Source organism: Scyliorhinus torazame, chromosome 16 (genome assembly GCF_047496885.1).
Source record: "Scyliorhinus torazame isolate Kashiwa2021f chromosome 16, sScyTor2.1, whole genome shotgun sequence".
In the NCBI taxonomy this organism is placed as follows: domain Eukaryota; kingdom Metazoa; phylum Chordata; class Chondrichthyes; order Carcharhiniformes; family Scyliorhinidae; genus Scyliorhinus; species Scyliorhinus torazame.
Genome location: NC_092722.1, coordinates 80,259,278 through 80,279,620, shown reverse-complemented (window position 1 = coordinate 80,279,620; position 20,343 = coordinate 80,259,278). Strand labels below are relative to the sequence as shown.

General features: G+C 59.0%; 1 protein-coding gene across 1 annotated transcript; it reads left to right on the top strand.

Moving 5' to 3' along the window:
- The first annotated feature begins 1,075 nt into the window (after positions 1 to 1,075).
- Positions 1,076 to 10,265, top strand: LOC140392902 (BTB/POZ domain-containing protein 17-like). Its single transcript, XM_072478672.1, has 2 exons — positions 1,076 to 1,259; positions 8,612 to 10,265. Exon 2 carries the CDS (start codon positions 8,623 to 8,625, stop codon positions 9,994 to 9,996), a length of 1,374 nt encoding a protein of 457 aa, XP_072334773.1. The 5' UTR covers positions 1,076 to 1,259; positions 8,612 to 8,622; the 3' UTR covers positions 9,997 to 10,265.
- Positions 10,266 to 20,343: the final 10,078 nt, after the last annotated feature.

Sequence of the window (20,343 nt, the reverse complement as noted above, 5' to 3'; positions counted from 1 at the left end):
GGAGCAAGAGTAGGCCATTCAGCCCCTCGAGCCAACTCCGCCATTCAAAACGCTCATGGCTGATCTCCTCTTGGCCTCAACTCCACCGACCTGCCTGTTCTCCATAACCCTTCAGCCCATTACTAATCAAAAATCAGTCTAACTCCTTAAATTTACTCACTGTCCCAACATTCACCATACTCTGGGATAGCGAATTCCACAGATTCGCGTCCCTTTGAGAGAAGTATTTTCTCCTCATCTCTGTTTTAAATCTGCTCCCCATTATCCTAAAATGTTGACCTCCCGTTCTAGATTGTCCCACAAGAAGAAGCATTTGCCCCATGTCTACTTTGTCAGTGCCTTTTAGCATCTGTAGTGTGTGCAGTTTTGGTGTCCCTATCTGTGGAATGATATTCTTTTTTTTAAAAAAAAAGATAATTTATTCCAAACATGTGTGGAAGGATGTTCTTGCTATGGAGGGAGTGCAGCGAAGGTTTACCAGACTGATTCCTGGGGTGGCGGACTGTCATATGAGGAGAAACTAAGGCAGTTAGGATTATATTCATTGAAGTTTAGAAGAGTGAGAAGGGAACTCGTAGCAACTTATAATATTCTACCTGGGTAGATTCAATAAGAATGTTCAGAACTAGGGTCATAGTTTGAAGATAAGGGTAAACCTTTCAGGACTGAGATGAGGAGAAATTTCTTCACCCTGAGAATGGTGAGTCTGTGGAATTCATTACAACAGAAAGTAGTTGAGGCCAAAACATTGTGTAATTTCAAGAAGGAATTAGATATAGTTCTTGGGCAAAAGGGATCAAAGGATATGGGGGAAGGTGGGATCAGGGTATTGAACGTGTTGATCATAATGAATGGCGGAGGAGGTTAGAAGGGCTGAATGGCCTGCTATTTTCTATGTATGTTTCTTGTAGATCTCCCTTCATTCTTATCGAGAGAGTATAGGTCTAAACTGCTCAATCTCTCTTTACCAGACAAATCCCTCATCTTTGAACCACAGCTTACAACGCGAAGAGCCTCCTTCTGTGCTCTCTGTAGCCGGTTTGTACGTCGACGCAGCAGGAAATCAGGAAGGTGATTGGGAGTGTTGGTGTTCACTTTCAAGAGAGAATGCAATAGGGAAGACTTACTGTGGCCGCGCAGGGCCTTGGCGAGTATACAGCCGGAGTACTGCACAGAGTTTCTGGTCTTCTTGCTCGAGCGATTGACTTGCGTTGGGAGGCAGTTTGGAGAAGGGTCGTTCAACTCGTTCCTGGATGAAGGTGGGTGGGGGTGGTTTTGGTTGTCTTAGGAGGGAAGGTTGAACAGGTTGGGCGCCGTAGCCATCGGAGTTTAGGAGAATGTGTGGCGATCTTATTGAAATTGATAAGACCCTGAGGGGCGGGTTTGACAGGATAGAAGCTGACAGGATGTTTCCCCCCTTGTGGTGGAGGGGTGGGGTGCATTTTCAGAATAAGGGAGCCGATAACTTAGGACCGAGCAGATGAGAAATTATTTTGCTTAGGAAGGGTTTGTGAATCTTCTGAATTCTCTGCTCTGTCGTTCAATACATTGAAGGCTGCGGGAGAGGACAATTCTTGGTGTCTCAAGGAATTATGGGATGTGGGGAGAGGGTGGGAAAATGGAGTTGAAGCCCAAGGTCAGACACTATGGAATTGAACGCAGGAGCAGGATAGATGGGCCGAATGATCCACTCCACCAATTTTGCACAGGGCCTTGGCGAATCCGCAGCTGGAGTACTGCGCAGTTTGTGGTCTTGAGGGGTTGCGTTGGGCGTGTTGGTGTTCACTCTAAGGGCAGTTGCAATTTTAAAAAAATTCATTTACGGGATGTGGCCAGCATTTATTGCCCATCCCTAGTTGCCCTTCAGAAGGTGGCGGTGAGCTGCCTTCTTGAACCGCTGCAGTCCGTGAGGTGTAGGTACACCCACTGTGCTGTTAGGGAGGGAGTTCCAGGATTTTGTCCCAGTGACAGCGAAGGAACGGTGATATATTTCCCAGTCAGGATGGTGAGCGACTTGGAGGGGAACCTCCAGGTGGTGGGGTTCCCAGGTATCTGCTGTCTTGTTCTTCTAGATGGTAGTGGTTGTGGATTTGAAAGGTGCTGACTAAGGAACCTTGGTGAGTTACTGCAGTGCATCTTGTAGATGGTGCACACAGCTGCCACTGTTCATAAGTGGTGGAGGGTTTGCATGTTTGTGGAATGGGGAGCAATCAAGCTGGCTGCTTCGTCCTGGATGGTGTTGAACTTCTTGAGTGTTGTTGGAGCTGCAGTCATCCAGTCAAGTGGAGAGTGTTCTATTACACTCCTGACTTGTGCCTTGTCGATGGTGGACAGGCTTTCGGGGGGGTCAGGAGGTGAGTTACTCGCCATAGGATTCCTAGCCTTTGCTCTGCCCTGGAAGCCACAAATTTTAATGTGACTAGTCCAGTTCAGTTCCTGATTAATGGTAACCCCCAGGATGTTGATTGTGGGGGAATCAGTGATGCCAATGCCATTGAATGTCAAGGGGCGATGGTTAGATCCTCTCTTGTAGGAGATGGTCATTGCCTGGCACTTGTGTGGCCAATGTAACTTGCCATTTGTCAGTCCAAGCCTGGATATCATAGAATTAGAATTTATAGTGCAGAGGGAGGCCATTTGGACCATCGAATCTGAACCGGCCCTTGGAAAGAGCACCCCACTTCAGGCCACCCCACCACCCTATCCCCGGAACCCCACCTAATCTTTTTTGGACACTAAGGGCAATTTATTATGGCCAATCCACCTAACCTGCACATCTTTGGACTGTGGGAGGAAACCGGAGCAGACATGGGGAGAATGTGCAGACTCCGCACAAGTGACCCAAGCCGGGAATTGAACCTGCGACCCTGGAGCTGTGAAGCAACAGTGCTAACCACTGTGCTACCGTGCTGAAATGTCCATGTCCTGGTGTTTCATTCTTTTAGGGACGGAGGTATGCAAGGATCCTTCCTGTTGATTCCCTTATTTCTCCTTTCTTTATTTTTTTCCGTTATCATTTTTGATCCATGGATACTTAATGGACATGTGTGCGTATGTCAAGCAGCAAAGAGAAGGAGGAATTCAAGAAGTTGGCAGCTTTGGGCAGCAGAACCCAGGCTTTGTAGCTCACAAGAGATGTGGTGGGACTTAGTTCGATTGGTTGGCTGATGGCCAAAACCTGGCCATAAAAAGGCCCTATTCTGCCCGGTAACAAGTGGTGATAGGACGGGTGGGGTTGCTGGGTTACGGGAATGGGGTGGAGGTGTGGGCTTAGGTAGGGTGCTCTTTCCAAGAATCGATGCAGACTCGATGGGCCGAATGGCCTCCTTCTGTACTAAGTTCTGTGATTCTGCCTGAGTGGGATGATTTTAAGAGACTGAAGGAAAGCAGAGTCGAGACCTGGATACACACAAGAAATGGACTTTCTCTCTCTCTCCCTCGTGTTTTCTGCAGAAATGCTGCATTTGGACAACGACTGCTTCATTATTCCCGTACCGGCCTCCCCGAACAGGCGCCGGAATGTGGTGACTCACAGTAACTTCACTGAAGCCTACTTGTGACAATAAGCGATTATTATATTATCTGAGGAGTCGCGAATGGTGCTGAACATTGTGCAGTCATTGCAAACATTACCTCTTCTGACTGTATGAGGAACTCCTGTAATGATGTCCTGGAGCTGAGATGATTGAAATCCAATCAACACAACCACCTTCCTTTGTGCCAGGTTTGACTCCAACCAGCAGAGAGTTTTCCCCCTGATTCCCATTGACTCCAGTTTAGTTAGGGCTCCTTATGCCATACTCGGTCAAATGCAGCCTTGATGTCAAGGGCAGTCACTCTCACCTCACCTCTGGCATTCAGCGCTTTTGTCCATGTTTGAACCAAGCTGTAATGCGGTCAGGAGCTGAGTGACCCTGGCGGAACCCAAACTGAGCGTCCGTGAGCAGGTTATTGCTGAGTAAGTGCCGCATGATAGCACTGTTGATGACTCCTTCCATCACTTTGCTGATGATGGAGAGTAGGCTGATAGGGAGGTAATTGGCTGGGTTGGATTAGTCCTGTTTCTTGTGTACCGGACACACCTGGGCAATTTTCCACATGGCCGGGTAGGTGCCAGTGTTGTAGCTGTACTGGAACAGCTTGGCTAGGGGTGCGGCAAGTTCTGGAGCACAAGTTTTCAGTACTATTGCTGGGATATTGTCAGGGTCCATAGCCTTTGCAGTATCCAGTGCCTTCAGCCGTTTCTTGATATCGCGTGGAGTGAATTGTGTTGGCTGAATACTGACGTCTGTGATGCTGGGGACCTCCGGAGGAGACTGTGATGGATCATCCCCTCGCTACTTCTGGCTGAAGATTGTTGTGAATGCCTCAGCCTTTTCTTTTGCACATATATATATTGCACCCCCAATTTGGACAGCTCCAACAATGGCAACCATGTCTTCAGTTGGCAAAGCCTTACTAAGGTCCGGAATTCCCTTGCTAAACCACCCAAACCTCTGTTCCTTTTTCTCAATTAATGTGCTCCTGAATATGAAGCTTTTGCCATCTGACCTAATTCCTCTTTAGGTGGCAATTTTCTAATTTTATTTGAGAACTGTCTTGGAATGTTTTACTACTTTCCATTGTTGGTATCCTTCCATCAATGTAAGATGATGCACATGTAGGATGGAGTAACTTCTGTTGCAATTCCAGATGGTGTTATAACTGGACAGGAAGATGGTCTGGAATGCCCTTCGTAGGAGGGTGGTGGAGGCGGCTTGCCTCACATCCTTTAAAAAGTACTTGGAGTACCTTACACGTCATAACATTCAAGGCTATGGGCTAAGTGCTGGCAAATGGGATTAGGTAGGCAGGTCAGGTGTTTTTCATGCATCGGTGCAGACTCGATATGCAGGTTAGGTGGATTGACCACAATAAATTGCCCTTAATTGGAAAAAAAAATAATTGGGTACTCTAAATGTATTTTTTTTAAAGTGGTGGAGCAGAGCTAATTAGTTTTAATAACAAGGAAAAAAACCAATGATTAAACGTGAAAAATTGCATTATAATACAATACTCTTTACTTTCCTCTTAACTTAACAAATACACACATATTTAAAGATTAACATGAATTACAAAGTACATCTTAAACTCCAAGGATGTGGAAGCTTTGGAAAAGGTGCAAAGGAGATTTACCAGGATGTTGCCTGGAATGGAGAGTAGGTATTGCGAGGAAAGGTTGAGGGTGCTAGGCCTTTTCTCATTAGAACGGAGAAGGATGAAGGGAGACTTGATGATCAGGGGAATAGATAGACAGTCAGAAACTTTTTCCCTGGGTAGAACAAGCCATTACAAGGGGACATAAATTTAAGGTGAATGGTGGAAGATATAGGGGGGTTGTCAGAGGTAGGTTCTTTACCCAGAGAGTAGTGGGGGCATGGAATGCACTGCCTGTGGAAGTAGTTGAGTCGGAAACATTAGGGACCTTCAAGCGGCTATTGGATAGGTACATGGATTACGGTAGAATGATGCGGTGTTCTTAATCTAGGACAAAAGTTCGGCACAACATCGTTGGCCGAAGGGCCTGTTCTGTGCTGTATTTTCTACGTTCTATATGTGCTGGGCTCCTCCATCATTGAGGATGGGGATATTTGTCGAGCCTCCTCCTCCACTGAGTTGTTTAGTTGTCCACCACCATTCACTGCTGGATGTGGCAGGACTGCAGAGCTTAGTAGATCTGATACGTTGTTTGTGGAATCGCTTAGCTCTATTACTTGCTGCTTATGTTGTTTGGCACACAAGTAGTTATGTGTTGTAGCTTCGCCAGGTCGACACCTCATTTTTCGGCATGCCTGATGTTGCTCCTGGCATGCTCTACTGCACTCTTCATTGAACCAGGGTTGATTCCCTGGCTTGGTGGTAATGGGAGAGTGGGGGATATACTGGGCCATGAGGTTGCAGATTGTATTTGATTACAGTTCTGCTGCTGCTGATGGCCCACAGAGCCTCATGAATGCCCATTCTTCAATTGCTAGATCTGTACGAAGTCTATCCCATTTAGCACGCTGGTAGTGCCACACAACCGGATGGAGGGTATCCTCAATGTGAAGACGGTCTTGTCGCCACAAGGACTGTGCGGTCGTCACTTTACCGATACTGTCATGGCAGATGGATCTGCAGCAGGCACATTGATGAGGATGAGGTCAAGTATGTTTTTCCCTCTTGTTGGTTCACTCACCGCCTGCGGCAGTACCAGTCTAGCAGCTATGTCCTTTCGAACGCGGCCAGCTCGATCTGTGGTGGTACTACTGAGCCACTCTTGGTGATGGACATTGAAGTCCCCCCCACCCAGAGCATATTCTGCGCCCTTGCCACCCTCAGTGCTTCCTCCAAGTGGTGTTCAACATGGCAGAGTACTGATTCATCAGCAGATGGTGGCCGGTACGTGGTAATTCATGCCCATGTTTAACCTGAAACCATGAGATTTCATGGGGTCCAGAGTCGATGTTGAGGACACCCAGGACAACTCCCTCCCTCCCATATATCACTGTGGTGCCTCTGCTGAGTCTGTCCTGGTGAGACAGGGCATACCCAGGAATGGTAATCGTGCTGTCTGGGATATTGTCTGAAAGGTGAGTAGGACTAGCTCTCCCAACTTTGGCACAAGCCCCCAGATGTTAGTAAGGAGGACTTTGCGAGTTTGCCAGGGCTGGGTTTGCCGTTGTCGTTTCCAGTGTCTGGTTCGATGCCAAGTGTCCAAAGAACAATACAGCACAGGAACAGGCCCTTCGGCCCTCCAAGCCTTCGCCGACTATGGTATCTACCTGAACTAAAACCGTCTGCACTTGCGGCTTCATTCCTTTTTTGTGTTTTCGTAGCAGTTGAATCCATCTGAATGGCTTGCTCGGCCATTTCAGAGGGCATTTAAGAGTCAACTACATTGCTGTAGGTCTGGAGTCACATGTAAGAGTCACGGCAGATTTCCTTCCCTGAAGGACATTAGTGAACCAGGTGGGCTTTTACGACATTAGACAATTGTTTAATGGTCAGTAGACTTTTAATTCCAGGTATTTTAATCAGTTTAAATTCCACCACCTGCCATGGTGGGATTCAAACCCGGGTCCCCAAGTCATTATCCTGGATCTCCTTATTACGTCCAGTGACAATACCACTAAACCACCACCTCCCTGCAATTAAAAAGCCGGGTAGACTTTTAAGTTGTGTTCGAACCCATTTGGTGGCTGTTTATTGGATTTAAAATCCCTTTAAAATTCATATTAGAGGGAACAAAGTCCCTTGGCGATGAATTCTTGGTCCTATAATCCCTTTAAAATGTACTTCACCAACCTTAAAGAACCTGCTTTACAGATTACCAAGCCTCTTTTAAATGCAGATGTTTGGGGTTAAATCCCTTTTCGAAAGCAGATGATTTTCTCAAGCGTGGCCTTTTGGGGGGGGGGGCGGGGGGGGGGTCGTCAGGCAGAGTTCAATTGTGCTTAAGTAAGCCTGGCGTCAGTCCAGAGTTGAATTGCAATTGAATAAGCGGGGCCGTGGGTCAGTCAGAGTTGAATTGCAGTTTAGCAAGCACAGTTTCAATCCCAATTTTAATTGCAGCTAAAGCGGGGCATCTGGTCAGTCCGAGTTCAATTGTGATTAAGTAAACGCAGCATTTGGTCAGTCAGAGTTGGGGTGGCACTTGGCGCAGTGGTTAGCAGTGCTGCCTGTGGTGCTGAGGACCCGGGTTCGATCCTTGCCCTGGGTCACTGTCCGTGTGGAGTTTGCACATTCTCCCCATGTCTGCGTGAGTTTCAGCCCCACAACCCAAAGATGTGCAGGGTAGGTGGGTTGGTCATGCTAAATTGCCCCTTAATTGGAAAAAATAATTGGGCACTCTAAATTTATAGAGAAAACAAACGTCAGAGTTGAATTGCAGTTACGTAAGTGGAGCATTGGGTCAGTCAGAGTACTATTGTGGTTAAGTGAACTCAGCACATTGATTCAGCCCGAGTTTAATTGCAGTTAGGTTATTTGCGTTTCAGCAAACCTGTGACATTAGGTCAGTCAGAGCTCAATTGTGGCTAAGTAAATCTGGCCTCGGGTCAGTCGGAGTTGGATTGCAGTTAAGAAAGCATTGCCCAATCAGAGTTGAATTGTGGTTAAGTAAAACTGGACTCTTGTCAGTTTGAGTTGGATTCATACTTTCATACATACAGATGGAGGCCAGTCGGCCCATCGACCCTTGGAAAGAGCACCCTACCTAAGCCCACACCTCTACCCAATCCCCATAACCCCATCTAACCGTTTTGGACCCGAAGGGCAATTTATCATGGCCAATCCACCTAACCTGCACATCTTTAGACTGTGGGAGAAAACCGGAGCTCCCGGGGGAAACCCACGCACACACGGGGAGAAAGTGTAAACTCCGCACAGACAGTGACCCAAGCCGGGAATCGAACCCGAGACCCTGGAGCTGTGAAGCAACTGTGCTAAACACTTTGCTACCGTGCACCCCAAAGATTGTGTTAAGTAGGCACAGCATTGGGTCAGCCAGAGTTCAGTTGTGATTTAGTAAGCATGGCTTTGGGACACTTGAAGTTTAATTACCTCTTCTGTCCCTCTGATTTCTCGGCAGGTCGACAGAGGATGGACGGCTCGGAGGCGTCGGAAACCTTTGTCCACCAGACGCACATCATGTCGGCCCTCTCGTCCCTCTTCAAAAGCGAGGAGCTCTGCGACGTGCGGCTAGCGATCAATGGTGGCAGCCCGCTGCCGGCCCACCGCTTCGTGCTGGCACTGGGCAGTGCCGTCTTCCGCGCCATGTTATCAGGCGAGCGCTGGGCGGACGGCCGGCGTGGCACGGTGGAGCTGACGGAGGAAGAGGGGGCGGCGGCCTGCTTCGAGGACTTCCTGCGCTACTTTTACACAGGCCGCATCGCCGTCAATGTGGACAACGTCTTTGCTGTGCATGGCCTGGCTGAGAAGTACGACGTGGGGCCCCTGCGGATCGCCTGTGAACAATTCCTGCTGGACAATGTGGCGCACGCTGGCGCGCTGGACCTAGCCCTGGCCTGGCACCGCTACGCCCGCTTTGTGGGTTTCACCCGGCTCGAGGAGGCCTGCGACACGTTCGTGGCGTGGAACCTGGACACGGTGATGCGCTCACCCGACTGGCTGGCACTGGACGAGGAGCAAATGGACGCCCTGCTCCGCCGATCGGACCTGGTGGTAGAGAGCGAGTTCGCCCTGTGCCAGGCCCTGCTCCGCTGGCTGGAGCGCCGCCCCGACGCTGCCGCCCCGGCCCTGCTGGCCCACCTGCGCTTCCCCATGATGAGCCCCGACGAGCTGGCCTCGCTGCGAGCTGACCCCCTGGCACCGCGCCAGCAACTCGACGACCTGCTGGCCCAGAGCTTGGGTCTGCACCAGGACAGCTGCCTGACCAAGGAGAACGTGGGGCGCCTCCACACGGCACCGGCTTGCCCACTGCGTCAGCGGCTCTACACGGCCAAGAGCTGCGGCAGCCCCTGGCAGCTCGACTTCTTCAGCTCCATGACCAAGACGGTGCTCTGCAAGGAGTTTGCCACCACTAACTTTCGGGTGCAGTCCAAATGGTTTGTCACCTTCCACCCCAAGGGCGAGCGGCTGGTGGTGCAGGAGGAGCGCCCAGTCCGTGGCAGCGTGCGCTTGCCGGCTCCCCCTGGCGCCAAGCGCCGCTGCACCTGCCCCGGCCTCTATGAGCGGGTGCTGAAGGACAACAACCGGGCAGCCCTGCACTGCAAGATCATCCGCTGCCACTCCAGCAGCCGGGCCACACACGAGCACCAGATTGCTGTGCTTTTCTACCGCTTCCTAGCGGGCCGCTGGCTTGTGTGTGACCTCAAGACCTTCAACATCCCCCACTGGCAGGACGTGAAGATCGACGACCTGTTGCCTGCCTCAGAGCGGGGCAAGTACGTCAGCCGGGTGAATGACACTATGACTCTACACTTCATCGGGCAGACAAACTGGAAAAAGATTTAGCCGCACCTGGGCGGGTTGGGTTCTCTCTCTTTGTCTCCTCTCGCTGTCTCCCTCTCGCTGTCTCCCTCTCTCTGCCTCCCTCTCTCTGCCTCCCTCTCTCTGTCTCTCTCCCTCCCTCTGCCTCCATCCCCCCCTCTCCGTCTCTCCACACGCCATCTCCGTCTCCCCTTCCCTCTGTCTCCCCATCCCGCCATCTCCGTTTCCCCCACCCACCGTCTCCCCCTCCCCCACCCACCGTCTCCCCCTCCCGCCGTCTCCCCCTCTCCCACCCGCCGTCTCCCCCTCCCCCACCCGCCGTCTCCCCCTCCCCCACCCGCCGTCTCCCCCTCCCCCACCCGCCGTCTCCCCCACCCGCCGTCTCCCCCACCCGCCGTCTCCCCCACCCGCCGTCTCCCCCTCCCGCCGTCTCCCCTCCCCCACCCGCCGTCTCCCCCTCCCGCCGTCTCCCCATCCCCCACAAACCCCATTATCCCCCTCCCCCACCCGCCATCTCCCCATCCCCCCTCTCACCGTCTCCACCTCCCCCACCCGCCGTCTCCACCTCCCGCCGTCTCCGTCTCCCCCTCCCATCTCCCCCTCCCGCCGTCTCACGCTCCCCGTCTCCCCCACCCGCCGTCTCACGCTCCCCCGTCTACCCCACCCCCGTCTCCCCCACCCGCCGTCTCACGCTCCCCGTCTCCCCCACCCGCCGTCTCATGCTTCCCCCTCCTCCACCCACCGTCTCCCCCACCCGCCGTCTCCCCCTCCCCACCCGCCGTCTCCCCCTCCCCCAACCGCCGTCTCCCCCTACCCCACCCGCCGTCTCCCCCTACCCCACCCGCCGTCTCCCCCCTCCCCCACCCGCCGTCTCCCCCTCCCCCACCCGCCGTCTCCCCCTCCCCCACCCCGTCGTCTCCCCCTCCCCCACCCGTCGTCTCCCCTCCCCCACCCGTCGCCTCCCTCACCCCCACCCTTCGTCTCCCCCTCCCCCACCCGCCGTCTCCCCCTCCCACCCGCCGTCTCCCCCCTCCCCCACCCGCCGTCTCCCCCTCCCCCACCCGCCGTCTCCCCCTCCCCCACCCGCCGTCTCCCCCTCCCCCACCCGCCGTCTCCCCTCCCCCACCCGCCGTCTCCCCCTCCCCCACACGCCGTCTCCCCCTCCCCCACACGCCGTCTCCTCCTCCCCCACCCGTCGTCTCCCCCTCCCCCACCCGTCGTCTCCCCCTCCCCCACCCGTCGTCTCCCCTTCCCCACCCGCCGTCTCCCCCTCCCCCACCCGCCGTCTCCCCCTCCCCCACCCGCCGTCTCCCCCTCCCCCACCCGCCGTCTCCCCCTCCCCCACCCGCCGTCTCCCCCCTCCCCCACCCGCCGTCTCCCCCTCCCCCACCCGCCGTCTCCCCCCTCCCCCACCCGCCGTCTCCCCCTCCCCCACCCGCCGTCTCCCCCTCCCCCACCCGCCGTCTCCCCCACCCGCCGTCTCCCCCACCCGCCGTCTCCCCCACCCGCCGTCTCCCCTCCCCGCCGTCTCCCCTCCCCCACCCGCCGTCTCCCCCTCCCGCCGTCTCCCATCCCCCACAAACCCCCATTATCCCCCTCCCCACCCCTCCCCCCATCCCTTCCTCTCCCACATCCCCCCATCTCACCGTCTCACCTCCATCCCCATCATCCGTATCCCTCATCTCCCTTCTCACCTCTCTCATCAGTCTCTCACGCTCCATCCTCTCCATCCCTCTATCTCTATCTCACCGCCTCTCATCCCCGTACCCCATCCGTCTCACCCATCCTCCATCTCCCTTCTCCCGCTCACCATCGCTTCTATCCTCTCCACCCATCCGTCCACCCGTCCTCCCCTCCCACCCGCCGTCTCCCCCTCCCCCTCCACCGGTCTCCACCTCCCCACCCGCCGTCTCCACCCTCCCGCCGTCTCCGCTCCCCCCTCCATCTCCCCCCTCCCGCCGTCTCACGCTCCCCGTCTCCCCCCCCACCCGCCGTCTCACGCTCCCCCCGTCTACCACCCACCCCCGTCTCCCCCCACCCCGCCGTCTCCCGCTCCCCCCGTCTCCCCCACCCGCCGTCTCATGCTTCCCCCTCCTCCACCCACCGTCTCCCCCCCCCACCCGCCGTCTCCCCCTCCCCACCCGCCGTCTCCCCCTCCCCCACCCGCCGTCTCCCCCTCCCCCACCCGCCGTCTCCCCCTACCCCACCCGCCGTCTCCCCCTACCCCACCCGCCGTCTCCCCCCTCCCCCACCCGCCGTCTCCCCCTCCCCCACCCGCCGTCTCCCCCTCCCCCACCCGCCGTCTCCCCCCTCCCCCACCCGTCGTCTCCCCCTCCCCCACCCGGTCGTCTCCCCCCTCCCCCACCCGTCGTCTCCCCCTCCCCCACCCGTCACCTCCCTCACCCCCACCCTTCGTCTCCCCCCTCCCCCCACCCGCCGTCTCCCCCCTCCCCCACCCGCCGTCTCCCCTCCCCCACCTGCCGTCTCCCCCCTCCCCCACCCCGCCGTCTCCCCCTCCCCCACCCGCCGTCTCCCCCTCCCCCACCCGCCGTCTCCCCTCCCCCACCCGCCGTCTCCCCCTCCCCCACCCGCCGTCTCCCCCTCCCCCACCCGCCGTCTCCTCCTCCCCACCCGTCGTATCCCCCTCCCCCACCCGCCGTCTCCCCCTCCCCCACCCGCCGTCTCCCCCTCCCCCACCCGCCGTCTCCCCCTCCCCCACCCACCGTCTCCCCCCCCTCCCCCACCCGCCCCGTCTCCCCCTCCCCCACCCGCCGTCTCCCGCTCCCCACCCGCCGTCTCCCCCTCCCCCACCCGCCGTCCTCCCGCTCCCCCACCCGCCGTCTCCCCCTCCTGCCATCTCCGACTCCCCCTCCCGCTGTCTCCCCATCCACTCCTCCCGCCGTTTCCCTCTCCCATCTCCCCCTCGCGGCGTTTCCCCATCCCATCTCCCCCTCCCGCCGTCTCCGTCTCCCTCCCCCGCCGTCTCCCCCTCCCGCCGTCTCCCCCTCCCGCCGTCTCCGTCTCCCCCCTCCCGCCGTCTCCGTCTCCCCCTCCCGCCGTCTCCGTCTCCCCCTCCCGCCGTCTCCGTCTCCCCCTCCCGCCGTCTCCGTCTGCCCCTACAGCCGTCGCTGTCTCCCCCTCCCGCCATCTCCCCCTCCCGCCGTCTCTGGCTTCCCTTACTGTCATTTCCCACCCCCCCCGTCACTTCCCCCCCCCACCCCCCCCCCCGTCACTTCCCCCCCACCCCCCCGTCACTTCCCCCCCACCCCCACCCCGTCACTTCCCCCCCACCCCCCCGTCACTTCCCCCCCACCCCCGTCCCTCACTCCCCCCCCCCACTCCCCACCGTCACGTCCTTCCCACCCCATCCCCCCGTCACTTCCCCCCACCCCCCCCCCCGTCCTTCCCCCCACCCTCCCCCGTCCCTCCCCCCCACCCCCGTCACTTCCCCCCCCACCCCCGTTCACTTCCCCCCCCCACCCCCCGTCACTTCCCCCCCACCCCCGTCACCTTCCCCCCCCCCCCCCGTCATTCCCCACCCCCGTCACTTCCCCCCCCACCCCCGTCCCTTCCCCCCCCCCCCCCGTCACTTCCCCCCCCCCGTTCCCCACTTCCCCCCCGTCACTTCCCCCCCTTCCACTTCCCCCCCCATCCCCTGTCACTCCCCCCCACCCCGTCACTTCCCCCACCCCTCCCGTCACTTCCCCCCCCCCCCCGTCACTTCCCCCCACCCCCGTCACTCCCCCCCCCCCCCGTCCCTCCCCCCCCACTTCCCCCCCCACCCCGTCACTTCCCCTCCCCACCCCCGTCACTTCCCCCCCCCACCCCCGTCACTTCCCCCCCACCCCCGTCACTTCCCCCCCCCACCCCCGTCACTTCCCCCCCCCACCCCCGTCACTTCCCCCCCCCCACCCCCGTCACTTCCCCCCCCCCACCCCCGTCACTTCCCCCCCCCACCCCGTCACTTCCCCCCCCACCCCCGTCACTTCCCCCCCCACCCCCGTCACTTCCCCCCCCACCCCCGTCACTTCCCCCCCACCCCGTCACTTCCCCCCCCACCCCGTCACTTCCCCCCCCACCCCCGTCACTTCCCCCCCCACCCCCGTCACTTCCCCCCCCACCCCCGTCACTTCCCCCCCACCCCCGTCACTTCCCCCCCCACCCCCGTCACTTCCCCCCCCACCCCGTCACTTCCCCCCCCCCACCCCGTCACTTCCCCCCCCCCCCACCCCCGTCACTTCCCCCCCCCACCCCCCCGTCACTTCCCCCCCCACCCCCCCCGTCACTTCCCCCCCCCACCCCCGTCACTTCCCCCCCCACCCCCGTCACTTCCCCCCCCCACCCCGTCACTTCCCCCCCCACCCCCGTCACTTCCCCCCCCACCCCGTCACTTCCCCCCCCCCACCCCGTCACTTCACCCCCCCCCACCCCGTCACTTCCCCCCCCCCCACCCCGTCACTTCCCCCCCCACCCCGTCACTTCCCCCCCCCCACCCCGTCACTTCCCCCCCCCCACCCCGTCACTTCCCCCCCCCATCACTTCCCCCCCCATCACTTCCCCCCCCATCACTTCCCCCCCCCCATCACTTCCCCCCCCCCATCACTTCCCCCCCCCCCATCACTTCCCCCCCCCACCCCGTCACTTCCCCCCCCACCCCGTCACTTCCCCCCCCACCCCGTCACTTCCCCCCCCCACCCCGTCACTTCCCCCCCCCACCCCGTCACTTCCCCCCCCCACCCCGTCACTTCCCCCCCCCACCCCGTCACTTCCCCCCCCCACCCCGTCACTTCCCCCCCCACCCCGTCACTTCCCCCCCACCCCGTCACTTCCCCCCCCACCCCGTCACTTCCCCCCCCCACCCCGTCACTTCCCCCCCCACCCCGTCACTTCCCCCCCCCCCACCCCGTCACTTCCCCCCCCACCCCGTCACTTCCCCTCCCCCACCCCGTCACTTCCCCCCCCCCCACCCCGTCACTTCCCCCCCCCCACCCCGTCACTTCCCCCCCCCCACCCCGTCACTTCCCCCCCCCCCACCCCGTCACTTCCCCCCCCCCACCCCGTCACTTCCCCCCCCCCCCACCCCGTCACTTCCCCCCCCCCCACCCCGTCACTTCCCCCCCCCCACCCCGTCACTTCCCCCCCCCACCCACCCCGTCACTTCCCCCCCCCACCCACCCCATCACTTCCCCCCCACCCCGTCACTTCCCCCCCACCCCGTCACTTCCCCCCCCCACCCCGTCACTTCCCCCCCCACCCCGTCACTTCCCCCCCCCACCCCGTCACTTCCCCCCCCCCACCCCGTCACTTCCCCCCCCCCACCCCGTCATTTCCCCCCCCCACCCCGTCACTTCCCCCCCCCACCCCGTCACTTCCCCCCCCCCACCCCGTCACTTCCCCCCCCCACCCCGTCACTTCCCCCCCCCCCACCCCGTCACTTCCCCCCCCACCCCGTCACTTCCCCCCCCAACCCCGTCACTTCCCCCCCCCACCCCGTCACTTCCCCCCCCCCCACCCCGTCACTTCCCCCCCCCCACCCCGTCACTTCCCCCCCCACCCCGTCACTCCCCCCCCCACCCCGTCACTCCCCCCCCACCCCGTCACTCCCCCCCCCACCCCGTCACTTCCCCCCCCCACCCCGTCACTTCCCCCCCCACCCCGTCACTTCCCCCCCCACCCCCGTCACTTCCCCCCCCACCCCGTCACTTCCCCCCCCACCCCGTCACTTCCCCCCCCCACCCCGTCACTTCCCCCCCCCACCCCGTCACTTCCCCCCCCCACCCCGTCACTTCCCCCCCCCCACCCCGTCACTTCCCCTCCCCCACCCCGTCACTTCCCCCCCCCCACCCCGTCACTTCCCCCCCCCACCCCGTCACTTCCCCCCCCCACCCCGTCACTTCCCCCCCCCCCCACCCCGTCACTCCCCCCCCACCCCGTCACTCCCCCCAACCCGTCACTCCCCCCAACCCCACCCCGTCACTCTCCCCCCCCCCACCCCGTCACTCTCCCCCCCCCACCCCGTCACTCTCCCCCCCCCCCACCCCGTCACTCTCCCCCCCCCCCACCCCGTCACTCTTCCCCCCCCCACCCCGTCACTCTTCCCCCCCCCCGTCACTCTCCCCCCCCCGTCACTCTCCCCCCCCCCGTCACTCTCCCCCCCCCCCCCGTCACTCCCCCCCGTCACTCTCCCCCCCCCCGTCACTCCCCCCCCCCCGTCACTCCCCCCCCCCCCGTCACTCTCCCCCCCCCCCCCGTCACTCCCCCCCCCCCCGTCACTCTCCCCCCCCCCCGTCACTCCCCCCCCCGTCACTCCCCCCCCCCCGTCACTCCTCTCCCCCCCGTCACTCCCCCCCCCCGTCACTCCCCCCCCCCCCCATCACTCACCCCCCCCCCCCCATCACTCCCCCCCCCCCCGTCACTCCCCCCCCCCCCCCCGTCACTCCCCCCCCCCCCGTCACTCCCCCCCCCCCCGTCACTCCCCCCCCCCCCCCGTCACTCCTCTTCCCCCCCCCCCCGTCACTCCTCTCCCCCCCCCCCCGTCACTCACCCCCCCCCGTCACTCCTCTTCCCCCCCCCCCCGTCACTCCTCTCCCCCCCCCCCCGTCACTCACCCCCCCCCGTCACTCCCCCCCCCGTCACCCCCCCCCCGGTCACCCCCCCCCCCCCCGTCACTCCCCCCCCCCCCCCCCCCCCCCGTCTCCCCTGTGTCTTCCCACTCCCTCTGTCTCTTCCCACTCCCTCTGTCTCTTCCCACTCCCTCTGTCTCTTCCCACTCCCTCTGTCTCTTCCCACTCCCTCTGTCTCTTCCCACTCCCTCTGTCTCTTCCCACTCCCTCTGTCTCTTCCCACTCCCTCTGTCTCTTCCCACTCCCTCTGTCTCTTCCCACTCCCTCTGTCTCTTCCCCCTGTTCTCCTCCTCCCACCCCCCTCCGTCTCTCTCTCACACTTCTTGTTTCTTCAGTCTCTAGGAGTATTTAATGGGGACAATGTTGAAGGAGCTTTACTCAGTATCTAACCCCGTGCTATACCTGTCGTGGGAGTGTTTGAGGGGGACAGTGTAGAGGGAGCATTACTCTGTATCTAAATCTGTGCTGTACCTGTCCTGGGAGTGTTTGATGGGGACAGTGTAGAGGGAGCATTACTCTGTATCTAAATCTGTGCTGTATCTGTCCTGCGAGTGTTTGATGAGGACAGTCTAGAGTGAGGTTCACGCTGTATTTAACCCTGTTTTTCACCTGTCCTGAGAATGTGCTGTATCTGCCTTGGGAGTATTTGATTGGGACAGTGTAGATTTGTCACTGTATAACACTGGGTACAGTACTGCAGGGGACAGGTTTGCCACTGTATAGCACTGCGGTACAGTACAGGTGGGGATGGTTCTGTCACTAACACTGGGGTACAGTACGGGTCTGTCACTGTATAACACGGCACAGTACTGGTGGGGACGGGTCTGTCACTGTATAACACTGGGGTACAGTACTGGTGGAGAGGGATCAGTCACTGTATAACACTGGGATAAAGTACGAGTCTGTCACTATTACACTGGGGTACAGTACTGGTGGGGCCGGGTCTGTCACTGTATAACACTGAGGTATAGTACTGGTGGAGACAGGTCTGTCACTGGGTACAGTACTGGTGGGGCCGGGTCTGTAACTGGGGTACAGTACTGGTGGGGACAGGTCTGTAACTGGGGTACAGTACTGGTGGGGACGTACAGTACTGGTGGGGACGGGTCTGTCACTGGGGTACAGTACTGGCGGTGACAGGTCTATCACTGTATAACACTATCCTGTGTACATCGGTAGCGGACAGGGATTGTTACCATGAACAGTCTTTAAATAACTGCGATTCATGCTCGCTGCTGCCTTGTTTACCCCGCCCTCCCTCTGGGGAGTGAGAGAGAGAGAGTGAGAGATCTGGACAACCTGTGCTGTACACATCCAGTGCCAGTGCTGCGGGACACTTTTAATCTCCATGAACAGTCGTCGAATAACTGTGGGGTTTGCGTTGTGCCATTTCGTGCCCTGTTTCTGTCCACCCCTCTCTTCCTTTCACCCCACTCGATGGAAAATGACAGGGGCAGCACGGCTCGCCATTGGGAGAGGCTTGGATGGCCTACAGCGGGACGGGATTTTTAACCTCCTGGCACGGACCTCTCGATGTCTGTCGCTGTCCCCGCGTGTTCTGTTTCCTCTTCTACCCCTCCCCCAAATCCGAGGAGGACGGAGCTGCCTCCCCTCACCAGGAAAATCCGGACAAAGCACGTCCAGTGGGAGTGCAGCGACAGAGGTGGGGGTTCATCACCTTGGAACAGTCGTTTGGAGACCCCTCCCCTTGGCCTTCTCTGGGGCCTCTGATGGGGTGGCGGGGATGGGGAAGGGTTTACCTTTAACGTTCGCGTGTGTGGTTTGGGGCAATGGTCGGGCCTCAGAGGGGGGGGGTTGGATTGGGGAGAGAACAACGGACCCCTTGGACGATAACCAGAGGACTGTGCGGGGGCCGTTTGCACATCCTGCTCCTGTTGTATGTTACATATTGACCTGACGGATAGCGGTGAATGTAATTGCTGAATTGATTAAAATGTGATGGATAGCAGTGTTCGATTCCTTCGGGGGGGGGGGGGGGAGGCAACGTAGACGTGGGATGGGGGTCGTGCAGACTTTGGAACTCTCAGGTGGTACACCAGCAGGAACAGGAGGAGGCCCATTTAGCCCCCATCTCGAGCCCTTTACACAGGAATAGGAGGAGGCCCATTTAGCCCCCATCTCGAGCCCGTTACACAGGAACAGGAGGAGGCACATTGAGCCTCTCGAGCTAGTTACACAGGAACAGGAGAAGGCATATTCAACCTCCTTCGAGCCTGTTACACAGGAACAGGAGATGTCCCATTCAGGCCCCCGTCAACTCATAAAATCCCCAAGGTGCACAAGGAGGCCATTCGGCCCATCGATTTTGCACCAACAGGCTCGAGAAGGGCTGAATGGGCCCCCTCCTATTCCTGTGCAACTGGCCCAAGAAGGTCTGAATGGGAACAGGAGGCCCATTCAACCTCTCAAGCCTGATGCACAGGAACAGGAGCTGTCCCATTCAGTCCCCTCAACTCATAGAATCTCCAAGATGCAGAAGGAGGCCATTCAGCCCATCAATTTTGCACTGACCCTCTGAAAGAGCACTCTACCCAGGTCCACGACCACACCCACCACTTCCTTTGCCAGTAACCTAACCTGCACATCCCGGGGCACTAAGGGGAAATTGATCATGACCATTCCACCTAACCTGCACATCTTTAAACTGTGGGAGGAAACTCAAAGAGACAAGGGGAGAAGTCTCCACACAGACTCACCCAAGACTGGAATCAAACTCTAGTCCCTAGCACTGTGAGGCAGCAGTGTTAACCACTGTGCCCATTCAGCCCCCCCCCCCCCCTCTTGGGGCTATTGGACATAAACAGGAGGTGGCCATTCAGCTCTTGAGTCTTACACAGGAGGAAGCCCATTCAGCCCCTCTCGGGGCAGTTTGACAAGAACAAGAAGAGGTCCCTTCAATCCCTCTTGAGCCTGTTACACAGGAAGAGGCCGGTTTAGTACCCATTGTCAGGATGGGCAAACACCCTCTGGTAACCTGGAGCTGCCCACTCCTGGGATTCACGTAGGACTTGAACTGTGGTCTTTGGCAGGGGGTAGGGGAGGGAGGGAAAGAGGTGGAGAACGGGTCAGTCTGACAGCATCGTGAATCCAAGTGCAGGTCCTCAAAATGTTACCCCTATTGTCAAAGCTGGTGATTGGGAGTTGACAGCTTGTGGGCCAGTAAGAAAGATGGCGGAGATAACAGCTTTGCTGCTTGGAGGGCGGAACTGATGCCAGCACCAAAGATGGAGCAAGGACCTTGAGGAAAAGGGAAGCAGACGCCACCAGGAAAGATGCAGGAGTGAGCCAATATCAAAGATGGCCATGAAAGAAGGCGGACACCTTTAACCGGAAATTAATTTCATCCTGCCGCGCGACAGATCTCACCGCGCGTCTCTGGGCCGAAAGGTTTTGATTAAAAAATGAAAGGGGGTTGTCGCAGGCGCAAATTTAAAAAATCAATTGATTAAATGGTAGTGGTTTTATTTAATTATCTATTAGTCACTCTGCCTATCTGAAAGAAAGAAGAAAGAGGAATAAACCGTGTTGCGGCGTTTTTGAAGGGTGTGTGTAAGTTCACCGGAAGCGCGGCCTAGACAACGGAACTCAAGCCTGAAGACCACGCGAAGCGACCTAGTTAGGGTGCTTGGAAGTGAAGCGGCTGTAACCGGAAATACTGCTTGCCGACACCGGAAGTCCGCCTGGCCAATCCTCCCAAACCACCAGAAGTGCGGCCTGCTTGCCGGAA

Bases quoted from the DNA above. Each gene is read 5' to 3' on its own strand.
- LOC140392902 (XM_072478672.1), top strand. From the start codon at position 8,623: ATGGACGGCTCGGAGGCGTCGGAAACCTTTGTCCACCAGACGCACATC.